The sequence below is a fragment of the Vombatus ursinus genome, unplaced genomic scaffold (genome assembly GCF_900497805.2).
Source record: "Vombatus ursinus unplaced genomic scaffold, bare-nosed wombat genome assembly UNPS02014812.1, whole genome shotgun sequence".
Taxonomy (NCBI): Eukaryota; Metazoa; Chordata; class Mammalia; order Diprotodontia; family Vombatidae; genus Vombatus; species Vombatus ursinus.
The window spans coordinates 104041057-104056391 of record NW_020954590.1 but is presented as its reverse complement, the minus strand read 5'-3'; the positions used below and the strand labels follow the sequence as shown (position 1 = coordinate 104056391).

Here is a 15335-nt window from a genome sequence, read left to right as displayed (position 1 = left end):
TGGATCCACACACAATTTCTCACCCTTCTTGTGCCCTGCTGATCTATTTTCTCAAGACTTTTTAGAGGAATTAGAAACACGTTACATAAACTTTAAAAAAAAGCTAAAAATTCAGTCACCCATTCAATTGTTAGGTTTCTTTAACAAGGAAAAAAAAACCATAAAAAACAGAAGCTTTAGGAATATGGTTATTATTCTCTCCGTACTCCCCAATCAAGCATAATGCTCCCTAGACTTAGAAGCTTTCCTCTTTTCCCTGCCACGTTTCAGAAACAGGAACACTGACTGCATGATCCCAGGCAGTCACTTACCTTCTCAGTACTCTAAGCAATTCTCTGAGACAGTTAAGTGGCAGAGATGGGGCTCACCTGCATTGGTAGAAGGAAGTTCCTCTTCTAAGAGTTCTCTATACCAATGAAATCATAGATCTAGTTCCTAGCCCCATCCTAAAGCACTTAATATAGATAATCTAATTGATCCTCCAAACAATCTTGGGAGGTAGGTGCTATTATTATCTTCATTTTATAACTGAGGCCGACAGAGGTTAAGTGACTTGCCCAGGGTCATAAAGGTAGCAAGCATCCTATTAATCTTAGTGCCTTTGCTCTGAGATTACTCCCAATTTATCCTGTATATACCTTTTTTGTACATAGCTGTTTTCATGTTGTCTATCCCATTAGACTATGAATTTTTTGACTGACTTCTTTTCATATTTTCTTTTGCCTTTCTTTGCATCCCCACCACTTAGCACAGTGTTGGGCATATGGTAGGTGTTTAATAAATGTTGGCTGACTGTCTGAAGCAAGGATCAAATTCAAGTCTTTCTGACTCTAAGTTCAGCACTCTACCCTCTCTGACACCCACCCAGGAAAAAGAGAGTTAAGGGGAAAAGAGAAAAAAAGATAGGAAACAGGGCTTGATTTTTCCTAGCACAAATCTCTAAATTGATTTTTATATGCATATATATATGTCATACATGTATTTTGTATTTTTAATTAAAATTTCATTTTTCTTTTCGTGAGGCAATCGGGGTCAAGTGACTTGCCTAGAGTAACACAGCTAGTGAATATCATGTGTCCAAGGCTGGATTTGAACTCAGGTCCTCCTGATTCCAGGGCTGTCGCTCTATCCACAGCGCCACCTAGCTGCCCATTAAATTTTCATTTTTCGGTCAATGAAATCTGCTTCCTGCTTCCTCCCTGTCCTGCCCCTCCATTGAGAAAGAAAGAAAAACAAAAACCCTGTTATCAACATGTATAATCAGGCAAAACAAATTCCTGTATTGGCTATGTTAAAAATATAGCTTTCCTTTTTTTTTTTAATCTTCAATCTGTTTAATTCTATTTTTTTTGCACTTAATATTTTGTTTTTTCCAATTATATATAAAGATAGTTTTCAACATTCATTAAAAAAATATATTTTCAATCTGCACTTACATCACCTCTCTGGCTGGAAATGAGTGGCACATTTTATCATGAGTCCTCTGGAATTGTGGTTGGTCTTCATCCTCTACATCTTGCATGTTGTTTTGTCTTTACCAAATTGCTATTATGTAAAATAATCCCTTGGTTCTGCTCACTTCACTATGCATCAGTTCATACATCTTCCCAGGTTTTTCTGAAACCATCCCTTTCATGGTTCTTATATCACAGTTTTATTCTATTTTATTCTATAAATTATTATTTTATCATATTAATATACAATAACTTGTACAGCTATTACCTAATTGATAGGAACCCCTCTCAGTTTCCTATTCGGTGACACTGCAAACAACAATAACAACAAAAAACTGCCATAAATATTTTTGTACATATGGGTCCTTTCTTTGATCCCTATAGGCCTAGTAGTGAGTGGTACTACTGGGTCACACTCAGTTTAGTAAGGGTATAAATACTTGTGGAGTAGTTCCAATTTTCTTTCCAGAATGGCTAGACCAGTTCGTAGTTTCACCAAGAGTGTGTCAATTAGACTAAGTTTCTTAACTGAGGGTCCATTAATTCAATTTTTGTTTGTTTTTTATTTTAATTCTGATAACATATATTAATAATAATTGATTTTCTTTGTAAGTTTATGTATTTTATTTTATACATTTAAAAATGTTATTATGAGAAGGAGTTCATAGGATTCACTGGACTGATAAGAGTAAGGTGGTAACAAAAAATGTTAAGAACCCCTGTTGTAGCCTATGGGAAAGTTCTTCTGACTTCTTGACAAACCTGCGGTGTTGTGGTAAACACAGAATTGGAAATGGACAAAAAGACAGGGAAATTAAATGGCCTATGGTTTTTATTAACAGACAAAATCAAATCTGTATCTTCTTGTCAGGAAATTATATGTCTAACCTAGATCACTCTTATATATTTGAAATACTTGTCTCTCAATACTTGTCCACTTTTTTTTAAATCTTCTTCAATTCAGTTTGATATAACAAGTATTTATTGACAAAAGTCCTTCTCCTATGCTCATCATGGTACCGAAGTATTGGTGCCACATTCTGCAAGGCTGTGCTTGTGGGGACACAAGTTCTTGCAGGTTCTACCAAGCTAGAGAGGCATTTAATATGACCCCTAGCAACAGATTGTTGTCTGTTTTAGGACTGGCTTAGTTAAGTGTGGAGACGCTCATTTGGTTGGCCACTGGTGATGCATTCTCTGGCCATGACAACCCATGAAACAAAGAAAAATTCAAATTCGCTCTCAGGCCTGGGTAGCAAAATCTCCCAGGAGAAGAAACCATAAATAGCTTTTAATCTACACCAGTTAGGCCATAGATGCATTGAAATGAACACCAACTATTTTGTTTTCTATCATTCTTGTGCTAGTAGATCTGAGGATTTAGAGTTGAAAGGGACCTGAGAGAGCACCTATTCTAATTCCTTCTTTTTATAGATGAAGGACCTGGGGCTCAGGGGCTCAGTGACTTCCCCAAGGTTACATAGCTAGTAAATGGCAGGTCAACTGACTCCAAATACAGTACCACATCCTTCCCACAATTCTATATGGCCTGTTAAAAGAATGTAAGAAAGTAGCTCAGGTGCACACAGAAGCAGAAAAAAGCTTAATTTCTCAAGTAATAAAATTAAATTTTTGGTTTTCTAACCTGTCTTTAATTTCTTGGACTCCCATATTGTTTGCTCGTAAGTTGTTTTGTGGTGTTTCTTGCTTTGTTTTTGCAAAATTGTAATATGTTGCAATGATTGTTATTTTTGGCCAGTCTAAGGGGTTTCTCATCTCATTTTATTCAATTTCTGCAGGCTGCTAGCAAATAAAAATTTAAGGGAAAGCAGATGAGGCCTTAGTGCTATAAATATCCAAAGTATTAAATTATATTTCCAATGTATTAAATAACTTTGTGTATTTCATGTCATCAAGAGGTCCTTTCTTATAAGGGTCTGGTTATGGAAGGAAATTTAGGAAAAAGAAAAAAAGAAGAAGCTTCCAAAGAGCCAAGATATAACTCCAGTCAGCACTATGTAATTACAAGATAAATAAATTCATGTTAAGAGTCTATCCCAGCAAGGCGTTTCTTAAATGATGGGTCAGCTAAGTGCATTCAGGCATGTTGTCCAAATATTAGCAACTCTTCCAAGATCCCTCTGTGTGTTAAAATATAAAACCTTATTTATTTTAGAACACGTAACATCATATGACTTGTAGTTATATTGTAAATATTCTATTTATTGGCTCTCAAAATGTAGCAAATGAAAGGAAAGGATAAACAGAAAACTTCCAAGCTAACATGTTAGATGCAGGGTGTTTTTCTCTGTGTGAACATAGTGTTCTATCTATATCACTAAAATGATTAAGCTAATAATAATTGCTGAGTCTAGGCATTTCATGAACCCATCCATTTGTACTGGAACATGCCAAAAAGATTTTAGAGCATGGTGACATTATGTAAATGTACTCTCTGAAAGGCAAACTTTTAGTTGGTTGCTAAAAGGTAATTTGTAACGTGGAACTGGAATTCAGGAGAGATACTAGAGACAGACATATAGATCTGGAAATCATCTGCATAGAGGAAATCATAATAGATCCCCCAGGAGCTGATAAGATGACTGAGAGTATGTGGAGTGTAGAAGGACAATAAAAGAGAGCCCAGGATAGATATTGGGTGACATTAAGCCATAGGGGGTAAGAAATGAATGATGATCTATTGAGGAGACAAGAAAGGGTGGTCAGGCAAGTAGCAAAATGAGGAAAGAGTAGTGTCAGGAAAACTCAGTGAGTAGAGTATCCTGAATGAGGGGGTGGCCAAATATTTTCAAGAAGTATTTACTGAGGAAAATCTATTGAGTATAGTTTATGTGACACATCTCTGGAAAACAGGACCTTGAGAACTACTTGACTGGGAATCTTAGGTTATGGGTTTGATATAGTCAAAAAGTCAACTCAACAAGTACTAATTAAGCATTTACTATATGCCAGGCACTGTGCTAAGTTCTGGGGATACAAAAAAAAGCAAAAAAAATCTCTGTTCTCACATTCTAATGGATGAGAAATGTACGATCAACTACGTACATGCAAGATGTATATGGGGCAAAACTGGAAGTAATCTCAGAGAAAAGGCACTGGGAGTTGGGAAGGAGGGTAGGGAGTGGTTTGCCCCAGATCAGGAAAGGCTTCTTGTAGAAGGTAAGATTATAGCTGAATCTTAAAGGAAACCAAGGGAAGTAGGAGGCAGAGACAAGGAAGAAGAGCATTTCAGTGATATAGATAACCAATAAAAAGCCCAGAGTCAAGAGATGAAATGTCATATTTGAAGAACATGAAGGCCAATGTCCTGAATCATAGAATATGTAGATGAGAGTCAAGCATAAGAAGGCTAGAAAGATTAGGAAGGGCCCAAGTTGAGAACAACTTTAAAAACCAAATGCAGGATTCTAATGTTTGATCTTGGGGGAAGTAGGGAGCCATTGGAGTTTATTGATTATGTAGGGGAGTGACATGATCAGACCTGTTTTAGGAGGATCACTTTGGCAGCTAAGTAGAGGGTAGATTGGGGTGTGGAGACATTTGAGACAAGGAGACCAACCAGAAGGCTATTGTAATAGTCCAGGCACAAGACAGACATAAACAGGATATCTTGAAATTAGAATTGACAGAAATGGGCAACATATATGGGGTGAGTGCAAGTGAGGAGTTGAGGATGACACCTAGTTTATGAACTTAGTTAATTTAGAGGATAATGATGCTCTCAGTGGGGCAAGAGGGAAGTTTAGAAGAAGGTAGTGAGATAGCTAATGAGCTCTGTTTTGGACACATTGAGTTTAGGACAACCCAAGGACATCCAGTTTGAGATGTCCAGCAGGCAATAGGAGATGAGAGATTTGAGATCAGGAGAGAGGTTAGGGCTAGATGAACAGGTCTGAGAATTATCTGCATAGAGATGATAGTTGAATCCATGGGAGTTGATGAGATCATCCAGAGAGATAACATAGAGGGTGGAGGACAGCGGACAGAGCCTTGGGGTTCACCTAAGTGTGTGTGTGATTTGGATGAAGATCCAGCAAAGGAGATTTGGGAGCATTCAGATAGGTAGGAGAAAAAACAGAAGACAGCAGTGTCATGAAAATGTAGAAAAGAGAGAGTATCAAGGAGAAGACAGTATTTGATAGCACCAATGGTTGTAGAGAGATCAGGAAAAATAAGGACTAAGAAGGATGAGGACTACAGGTACATTATATTTATAGTTATTAGGCAAGACTTACTGGATGAATCTCTAATGTAGCTGTAAAAGAGATCATTATCAAGATTTAAGGAGTTGAATGGTTAATATGGAAATATGTTTTACATGACTTTTTTTAATGTGTAATTGATGTCATATTGCTCACTTTCTCAGTGGGTAGTAGAGAGCTGGATGGGAGGAAGAGAATTTGGAAATCAAAACTTAAAAAAAGAATGTTAATTTTACATGTAATTGGGAAATATTTAACCAAATAAATAAAAATATAGAATTTAAAGATTTAGGGAGATGAGAATGGCATAGGGTGGACTAATTATTATAAACTACTCTGAAAATGCAAAATGATAAATAACAAAGATAACAGCCATAGTTGGGGAATTTGGAGGCAGTTAACATTGTTCAATTGTACCTTTTGTTTTTATATCCATTTCCCAACATATCCTTCCCCTTCACTCCCTCAATAGGCACCCCACCTGACAAATAATAAAGAAAAAATGGGTTCAGCAAAACAAACCAATAAATTAATCAAGTCCAACAGTATATGCTATGTTCAATCATCATAGTCCTTTTCTTCTTCAAAGAAGGGAGGTAGGTGTATTTTCTTATCTCTTATTTGCAGTCCTTGGTTATCATAATTACACAGGATTCTATTTTGCTGTTATTGTCCATATTGTTTTTCTGGTTCTGTTTATTTCACTTTGTATCAGCTCATATAAGTTTTCCAATGCCCCCCTAGATTCTTTTTATTCCTTTTTAGAGTGTAGTAATAGTCCATTTTCTTCATGTACCACATGAATTTGTTTAACCATTCTCTAAAGTATGTGTATCTACTTTGTTTTCAGCTTTTTGCTTTCTGGGCATTTTTTTAAAATTGTAAATTCCAAAAGATCTCCATGATTAATTCTTTAGTTAATTACATGCGTTAGATTACTTTCAGCCACAAAATAATTACCCTTAATTCTGGCTCTTCTCAGTTAAACCATTCCCAAATGGATATCTTCCACATTTATCACCTAAAAATCTATATTTAGCTATCAAAAAATTGGGCTGATTTTTTTCCAAGTGTCTTAATGAAAGATGCTTATATTTTACTTTCAACTTATACTAGTTACTTAGTGTATTAACTAGTTAACATGTTAACTAGTTACTATATTAGTGTATAATCACTGTAGAAATAACATTTTCCTATGCATTTTTAAATGCAAATAACAGAGTACATTTTAAACTTTGTAACCCTTTGACATTAACCATACATAGGCAGATGTTGACCATAACAGTGCATTTGTAAAAATCAATGAATCAATAAGCATTTTTAGGTGCTTACTGTGTGATAAAATCACAGTTCCAGTTCCTGTCCCTATCTCTGCTTTGGTCAGGCTATTGATGATGATGAGGAAGAGGAGGAAGAGGATGATAATAAAATAATAATGCAAAGCCATTTCAAAATAAACCTTCAAAATAACCTTCCTGTTGTAACCAAGTGTTGTACCTGGAATAAGGAAGACTCGAGTTAAAATCCTGCCTCAGTTACTTATTAGCTATATGAACTTGGGAAAGTCATTAACCTTTCTAAGCCCATTTTCTTTCTACAAAATGGGAATAATAATAGCAACTACCTAGCTGGGTTGTTCTTAGGATCAAATGAGGTAAATATATGTGTGTGTGTATGTATGTGTGTGTGTGTGTGTGTGTGTGCGTGCTTTGCAAACCATAAAGCTCTCTACAAATGCTATTATTATTTTTACACCAGCCATGAGCCACTGAGCAGGTGCCAGTGAGACCAGAAGGCGGCTTCACAAACATCAAGGAGAAATCCATGGCTTAAAAAAAAAAAAGTAACTTGATAAATAGCATGCACACGTCGCCCTTCTCCCCTCCCCCAGGAGCATCCCGTGGTTTCCGCCTTTATGGTTCGCTTCTGCTCCCCTCCCCCCAGCAGCTGCTGTCACTTCTCCCCCTTCCATCCCATGCCTCCCCCTCCTTCCAGAAGATAACTCTCTCTCCAGTCCGCATCCCTCCCCGCCCCAGGGCCCAGCCCCTCCCGGGCGGCTGCGAGCTCGCTGCTGCCGCCGCGGCTGACTCTGCGGGGCGGAGCGCAGCGCAGTGCCCAGGTCTGCCGGGTCAGGTGGTTGGGTGACGCCCCGAGAAGGCGCTCTCCAGGAGGTGCGGGCCTCTGGAGAAGGAGTGGGTGGGGACCTTCCGGAGGCGGCGGCGGCTGAGGGAGCACTCTCGGCGGCCCCAGCCCCAGCTCCAGCCCAGGCGGCTGCAGTGCGAGTCCAGCCATTCCCGCGGCCACTCCGGCGCTGGCTGCCCCAGGAAACAGGGAGCTGCGAGCGAACATGGACAGCGGGGAGCCAGGTGAGCAGGCTCAGGCTGCCCTCCGGCCCTTGCCATGGCTGCTGCCCCGCTCGGCTCCCGGGGCCGGAGGGGACGGGTGGCTCGGTGGGCAGTGAGAGAGGGGTGAGCCCAGCCCGCTGGCTGTGCTGCTCCTGCTGCTTCTCCTGCGCCTGGCGCACGGCTTCGGCCGCCCCTGGGCTGGAGGAGAGCTGGGCTGGGGCACCCTCCTTGGCTTTCCGGGTTCGGGTCCTGAAGGAGGGGCAGGTGCGGCTTGGGAGCAGGTGCCGACGCAGGTGCCAGCGCCAGAAGTTGTGATCCCCCAGGGAGCGGGAGCAGAGGGAGGGATTGTGTTGGGTCCGTGCGGATTCGGGGAGCCTGGTAGGGGGGTGATTTCCAGCAAGGCGTGTGTGTGTGTGTGTGTGTGTTCCTGTGTTCCTGTGTTCCTGTGTTCCTTCTCTCCCCTTGGAGAGTTTGCTTCCCGCTGCCCTGGAGGGCAGGGCCTCCACCATACAGCCTCTGCACCTGACGGACCCCGGGCTGGGCCGGCTAGTTGTGATTGTTCTAAAGCTGGCGGAGAATGGGTTAACTTTAGCTTTCTGGTAATCTGTAGTAACTGAGTTGAGAAGGCTCTTCCTATCTTCGGTGGAGTTTGTTTGAAGTGCATGCATTTCTAGCATTTCAGGTCTCAAACTGAAGGCTTTGGGGAATGGGATGGGTGCTTTTTAGATGGGGTAGGGAAGCACTGGAAAGGGAAGGGGCCCGTACTCTGTCTGCAATGTGCTAACCTTACACTGGAAAACATTGGCTAATTTATCATAGCTTTTAAATCACCTACTCTTAAAAACGAGTTGCTGTTTATAATAATAAATGAAATCCGTGGTTCAGTTCCCATTAAAATCCTTGTTTTAAAACATGTTAACCTTACTGTTGTTTTCAGATGTTAAATCTAACATGTATAGTGCCCCGTACATGGTCCTTGAAATCTGCTTGTTCTGTGGGTTCATGTAGTGATTTTAGCTCAGGTAATTGTAGATCTGCTTTTCACACATTGTAAATGAGAAGCCTTCACTTTGCTCGTATCATTAAATCTGATCAGAGGTCTTGATGTGTAGAGTGTCTAGCAGGAACAGGACCGTTCTCACCATGTAAGTTGATGTTGTTTTAGCAGGCGTTTACTGTATGAAATTCTGTTTTAGGGGTACTTGCTTTTAACTTACAGGACATTTGAATAAATAGAATAAACTACATGGAAAAAAATGGTATGTCTGTACTTAAATTCCAGTACTTGCTACTTGTATATGACAAATCCGGAATACTAGAATTCATTATTTTTTCTCCTAAACCCATCCCTCCTCCTAACTTCCCTATTTATGTCCAGGTCACTACTGTTTTTCTGGCCTTCCATATACATTCAGTTGCACATTTTTTCCACATCCTACCTCCCCAAGTACTCTCACATCCATCCCCTTCTCTCTACTCAGATCCCAAGCACCTTAGGCCAAGCTCTCATTATCTGTCCACTGGATTATGGGAATAACTTTCTAATTGGTCTTCCTGTATCCAGTCTTTTCTCTGTCCAGTCCATCCTCCACATAGCTAAATTGGTGTTCTTAAAGTACAAATCTGATTATGTCTTTCCTCTGCTCAAGAAGCTTCAAGAAGTGGCTGCCCATTTTTTTTTTTTTAGAATAAACTTGTTTGTTTCACATTTAAGCCTTTCACATTTTGTCTCCAACCTGTCCAAACTGACACATTACTCCCTCAAATCCATGCTACAATTCATCTAAACTGACCTATTTAATGTTCCTGGTGTACAACATTACATCTTCCACCTCCAGGCCTTTGTACTGGCTGTACATTTCATGCCCAGCATGCTCTCCCTCCTTAATTCCTTCTCTCAGAACCTCTAGCTCCCTTCAAAGTTTATCTCTAGAACCCTTTCTTCAAGTGGTCTTAGCTAATTACTCCTTATAGTTGCTCTATCACCTATTATTGTGTGTTTTTCTTGTGTTTACTCATCAGCAAATGTTTTGTTTCCCCCTAATAAGAGATTATATTCTGTTGTGGGGCACGGACTGCCTGTCTTTGTTTACCTTGCACTTAGGACAGAACCTGATGTATACTAGGCACTTAAGTGTTTGATAACAATAATAACAGTAATAAACTAGTATTTATATAGTGCATTTAAGTTTTTGAAGCACCTTACAAATGTGATTTATTTGATCTTTACAATGACCCTGGGGGGTAGGTGCTATTATGCTTATTTTACAGTTGAGGAAACTGAGACAGACAGGCCAAGTCACTTGCCCAGGGTCACACAGCTAAGTGTCTGAGGTAACATTTGAACTTGGGTTTTTCTGATGCCAGTTCTAGCACTGTACTGTACAATCTAGCTTTTTCTACCTTAGACTTTAGTATTTGAATATAGTCAAAGTAGGTTAACAATTCATAAATGGCTATTTTAGACCTGGAGTAACTTCTTTCCAGCTCAAAGAAATCCCATAGCAAATGGTCAGCATCCTTTTATGAGGAAGAACTCTTTGGAGTAATAGAAAATAACATCATGAAAATCCACATTCTAGCATGTATGAGAGGATTTTAAAAATTGATTCTAGAGAGATTTCACTGCAGTACAGTTATCCCTTCCACATTGCAACTTTCCCCATGTCAGTTTCCATATATCTCAGGTTGGCATAAGAAATTAAATGGGAATATTTTGGGAGTTTTGGGGAAGCCACAGATGACACATGAAGGCCAGGAGACGAAATAGAAGAAGTTTAGAAACTCAGAAATGCATAAAATATGTGTATTGCATTATATAACATAAAAATATTTTATCTTATAATACCATAATAATTCAGACTTCTTCTCTGGTACAAAGGGAGGGCCAAAAAATTTTACTTAGACTTTCCAGATTGAGGGGGCACCAAGCCTCTACCCCCCCAGATGTTGAAGGGATAACTGTAATACAATAGACCAAGTAGTAGTTGTCTCTAGCAGGCCTTTCTTGTAATTAATGTGTGGTTAAGGAACTGGAAAGCTCCTATAACCTTTTTCTGTTATATCATTAGTAAAATGACCATATCAAATCAGTTGTTACCTAGGAGGGCTGGGATGGCCTGAGACATAAGATGGAGAAGGAGGAGGAAGATAGTGTGTCACCAGCAAAGGTGTCTTGTCAAATGACAGTGGATGAGTGCCCTTGACCTTGGGTTTAAAAGGGGAAAGGGTGAACATGAGGTTTCTAGACCTGAGCTCTTGTGCACTCCTGCATATGCTTTTATATTCATTTTCTACAAGTGTCCTGACTCCTGATGTACCTTAAAATTAGGACTATGTTCCATCTCTAGATTCTCCTGGCTCCCACTTCCAAATTCCCATAGAGTAAGTGCTTAGTAAATATTGAGACTTAAAAGCTTTAAATTATATGATGCATATCAGAGTTTTGGAGTATTGTATAGTTCCTAATTGGAAAGTGCTAACTAGAGCATAAATAGTAGGGGGGAAATTCCTTCCTCCCTTTATAGGACGGGACAGATATTTAGTATTTTGTTGTAACAGTTCTGTTATGACCAGAGGAGAACATTGAAAAGGCCCCTGTGGACAGATCATTAAATATTTGATCTATGTTTTTATTCTTGTAAATTTTTTTGTTTTTATATCTGAGTAGAGAGACGAGTCAAAATAATATTGTGGTCAGGAGAGGTCCAGTGGCCTCAAGCTTACTGGAACTGGAGGAAACCATGATACCACGCCAACTGGATCCTCTGCAAATTTGTTTTCTAATGTCAACTGGGCCCTCACTGCTGCAAGCCAAACTCTCTGTTCTTCTTTGCTGATCAATTTATTATCTCATTTCCCACAGGATGTGTCCCAAACCTGATCTTTCCTAAGCCCCGTGGCATCCCTTCCCTGCCCTCGGCCAGTGTATTGGGTTTGTTCTGAAACTGGATATCCCATAGGCATCTCAAATTCAACATACCCAAAACAGACACTGTTATCTTTCCCCCAAAGCCCTCCCTTCTTCCCAGCTGCTGTATTTATTGTCAAGGGCACCATCATCCTCTCAGTCACCCAGGCTTGTAACCCCAGTGTTATCTTTGACCCCTGATTCTTACTCAGCCCACATATGCAAATCTTGTCATTTTTTCCTTCACTACATCTTTTGTGCATGTCCTTTGCACTTACACAGCCATCACTGTAGTACATGCCTTCATCGTAATTTAGCTTCTCACCTTATCTATCATTCAACAGAAATTGCTCTTTTCAGTTACTGATGGCCCCTTATTGCTAAATCAGGTGACCTTTCTCAGTTTTCATCTTTCTTGACATATCTATTGCATGACACTGTGGACCACTCTCTTAGACCCGCTTTCTCTTATTTGAGTTTTGTGACACTGCTATCTCCTGGTTCTTCAACTTGTCTGACTGCTTCTTGTCTACTACTTATCTCCTCACCTAATGACTGCTATTGCAGTAGCCTTCTGATTGGTTTCCCCTCTTAAGTCTCTCTCCATACTAGTCTGTCCTCCTCTCAAATATGGAGGGTGAGTAGGTCTGACACACACACACATCTGTCTCAGTGATGATTCCCTATTACCTCTATTATCAAATATCCTTTTTCACTTAAATCCTTTTCCCCCCACAAAATCCTTTTTTATTTAAAGCTCTTCATAACCTAGTCCTTTCCCACCTTTCCAGTCTCTTCACATTTAGTTCTCTTCCATGCACTCTACATTTCAGCAACACTGTCCTACTTGCAATTCCTTGAACAAGACATTCCTTTTCCCAATTCCAAGCCGTTGTCCTGGCTGTCCTTCATGGCTGGAGTGCTCTGGCTCCTCACTTTGGCCTTTTGGTTTCCCTGATTTTTAGGAAAGCTCAGGTCAAATTCCACTGACTCCATTCCCCCCCAGCTGCCCCTCTGTGATTGTCATCTGACTACTTTGTACGTCTCTTCTATGTACTCAGTTTACATGGAATCTCTTCCTTTAGACAATAAGTTCCCTGAGGGCAGGGACTATCTTTTCATTTTTTTTTTTTTGTATTCTCAGTGCACAGTTCTTGGCTCATAGTTAGCAGTTAATACATACCATTGACCTGACTCAAGCTAACAGAATTTTTGGAACTTTTCCTGAATTAACTCAAAGTGGAATCAAGGACCCGAAGAGAGAAACTAACGCAGGTATTGGACAGGTCTCTGTGAGACCAAAGCCTTTGGAAGACTCTGGACCATTGACATATTATTCTCTGTCACGTACTCATTGGTCTAGTCAAAATAATCCATTTTCTATTGTTCCTCAGTATTTCCATCTCTTTTTTCTATACTTTTGTCCAGGTTGTCTGCTAAACCTGCAAAATACACTCCCTCCTCACCTCTTCTTGTAAGAATCCAAGTTTTAGACTTTAAAAATATCTGATTGGACTTGGACATTATTGTGGACATATATGTGTGCAATTAAAACTCTCCAAAAAAAGTTATCTTCTCCCAAATTTTTCTGTGACCCAGTCAAATGACTTATTTCCAGTAACATTGGAATATTAGTACTAGCTTATGATGTAGTGCTAATATCTTAGATTGGAATTCACATTTTAAAAAATATTTTTGTTATATCATCAATATTTAGCATTCACTTCCTATACTTATTCCAACCATTCTCTCTCACTTCTGCTTACCATTGTACTGACAGAATACATTACAAATTCCATGTTATTCAACTTTAGTTGGGTTCTTACTACAGCAAGGCAGTCCATTTATTCCCCCTAATACTTTATTCTCCCCTAATTCTGTCTCCCCACAGAAGCTGTTCTATACCTATTACCTTTTCAAGCTGCCTCTTCCCCACATTTCCTTTTCTTTCTTTCTCTTTGACTTTGCCTCTTACATTACTCAGAAAATTGAGGCCATTGAACATCAACCCTGTCTTCATTGTTAAACCCCTTGACAGCATCTCTCAAGCTATTTTCCTTTCCCCCCAGACTCTGGGGGCAAAAAAAAAAGAGTCGTCCCTTTCCTTGCCAAGGCCAGTTCTCCAGTATGAATACTTGATCTCATCACCTCTTGTTTTCTCCAGCATATTGTATCCTCAGTTATCCTGTTTGTCCCATTTTTTCAGCCTCTCCTTATCAACTGGTTTCTTTCTTACTGACTTTAAATATGCTTATCCTTCCATCAGTCTTATCATGCTCCCTCATCTTCACTAGATCCTACTATCTTCTCAAGCTGTCATCTTCTATCTTCTTTTCCCCTTTCTTAGCCAAATTCTTTGAGAAAGCTGTCTATACTTTCTGTTTCCATATCCTCTCTTATTACTCACTCAACCCTTTGTAATTTGGCTTCTGAGTTCATCATTCAACATAAGTTACTCTTTTCAGTAACCAGTGGTCTTTTATTGCCAAATATGATGGCCTTTCCCAGTCTTCATCTTTCTTGACATATCTGTCTCATTTGACACAGTTGTCCACACTCTCTTCATACATATTTTCTCTTCTCTGAATTCTGTGATGCTGCTAGCTCCTGGTTCTTTTCCTTATCTGACTACTCCTTTGCTGCCTCATCATCTGTATCATGCCCCTTAAGTGTGGATGTTACCCAGAGTTCTGACCTAGTCCGTTTTCTTCCTCTAACCAAAGAGTTCTCAACCTTTTTTGTGTCATGGACCCCTCTGACAATCTGAAGCATATGGAATCCTTCTCAGGGCAGTTTAAATGCATAAAAATACAATACATAACATTACAAAGGAAATCGATTATATTAAAATGTAGGTTATTAATTTTTTTAAGTTCAAAGATCCCAGGTTAAGAACTGCTGCTCAGCATTTTCTCTTGCTAACCTCATGAAGTTCACATGAGTTTTACTATCATCTCTATGTAGATGACTCACAGATATATCCAACTTCAATCCATTCCAAAGATGTTTTAAGCTCAACATGTCCAAAACTGAACTCATTATCTTTGCCCCTCAAGCCCTTCCCTATTTTACACTCTCCTGTTTTTGTCAAAGGCATCACTGTTCTTTCCATTAACTACGTTTGTAACGGTGGCATCATCCTTGACTCAGTCTCCCTCACCCCCACATCTCCAATCAGTTGCCAGACCATGCTCTTTCTAACTACACTAGAACTCTCACTCAGATACCACCATATTTCAGGCCTTCATCACTTCTTGCCTAGAGTATTATAAAAGTCTCCTTGCCTCAAATCACTCTATTCCAGTCTATCCTGCTGCCTAAGTAATTTTCCTTAAGTGCAGGTCTGACCTTACTCATTTACCTCCACTGACTTTCTGTTGCCTCTAGGATAAAATATAAACTC

At 39.7% G+C, this 15335-nt stretch overlaps 1 protein-coding gene across 1 annotated transcript in view; it reads left to right on the top strand.

The window, feature by feature from the left end:
- Positions 1-7935: 7935 nt before the first annotated feature.
- LOC114054061 (tumor protein D52) overlaps positions 7936-15335 on the top strand; it is a 135426-nt gene continuing 128026 nt past the window's right edge. The window contains exon 1 of the mRNA XM_027877136.1: positions 7936-8043. Within this exon, the coding sequence (XP_027732937.1) occupies positions 8025-8043 (19 nt within the window). The 5' untranslated portion in view covers positions 7936-8024. The remainder of the gene's footprint in view (positions 8044-15335) is intronic.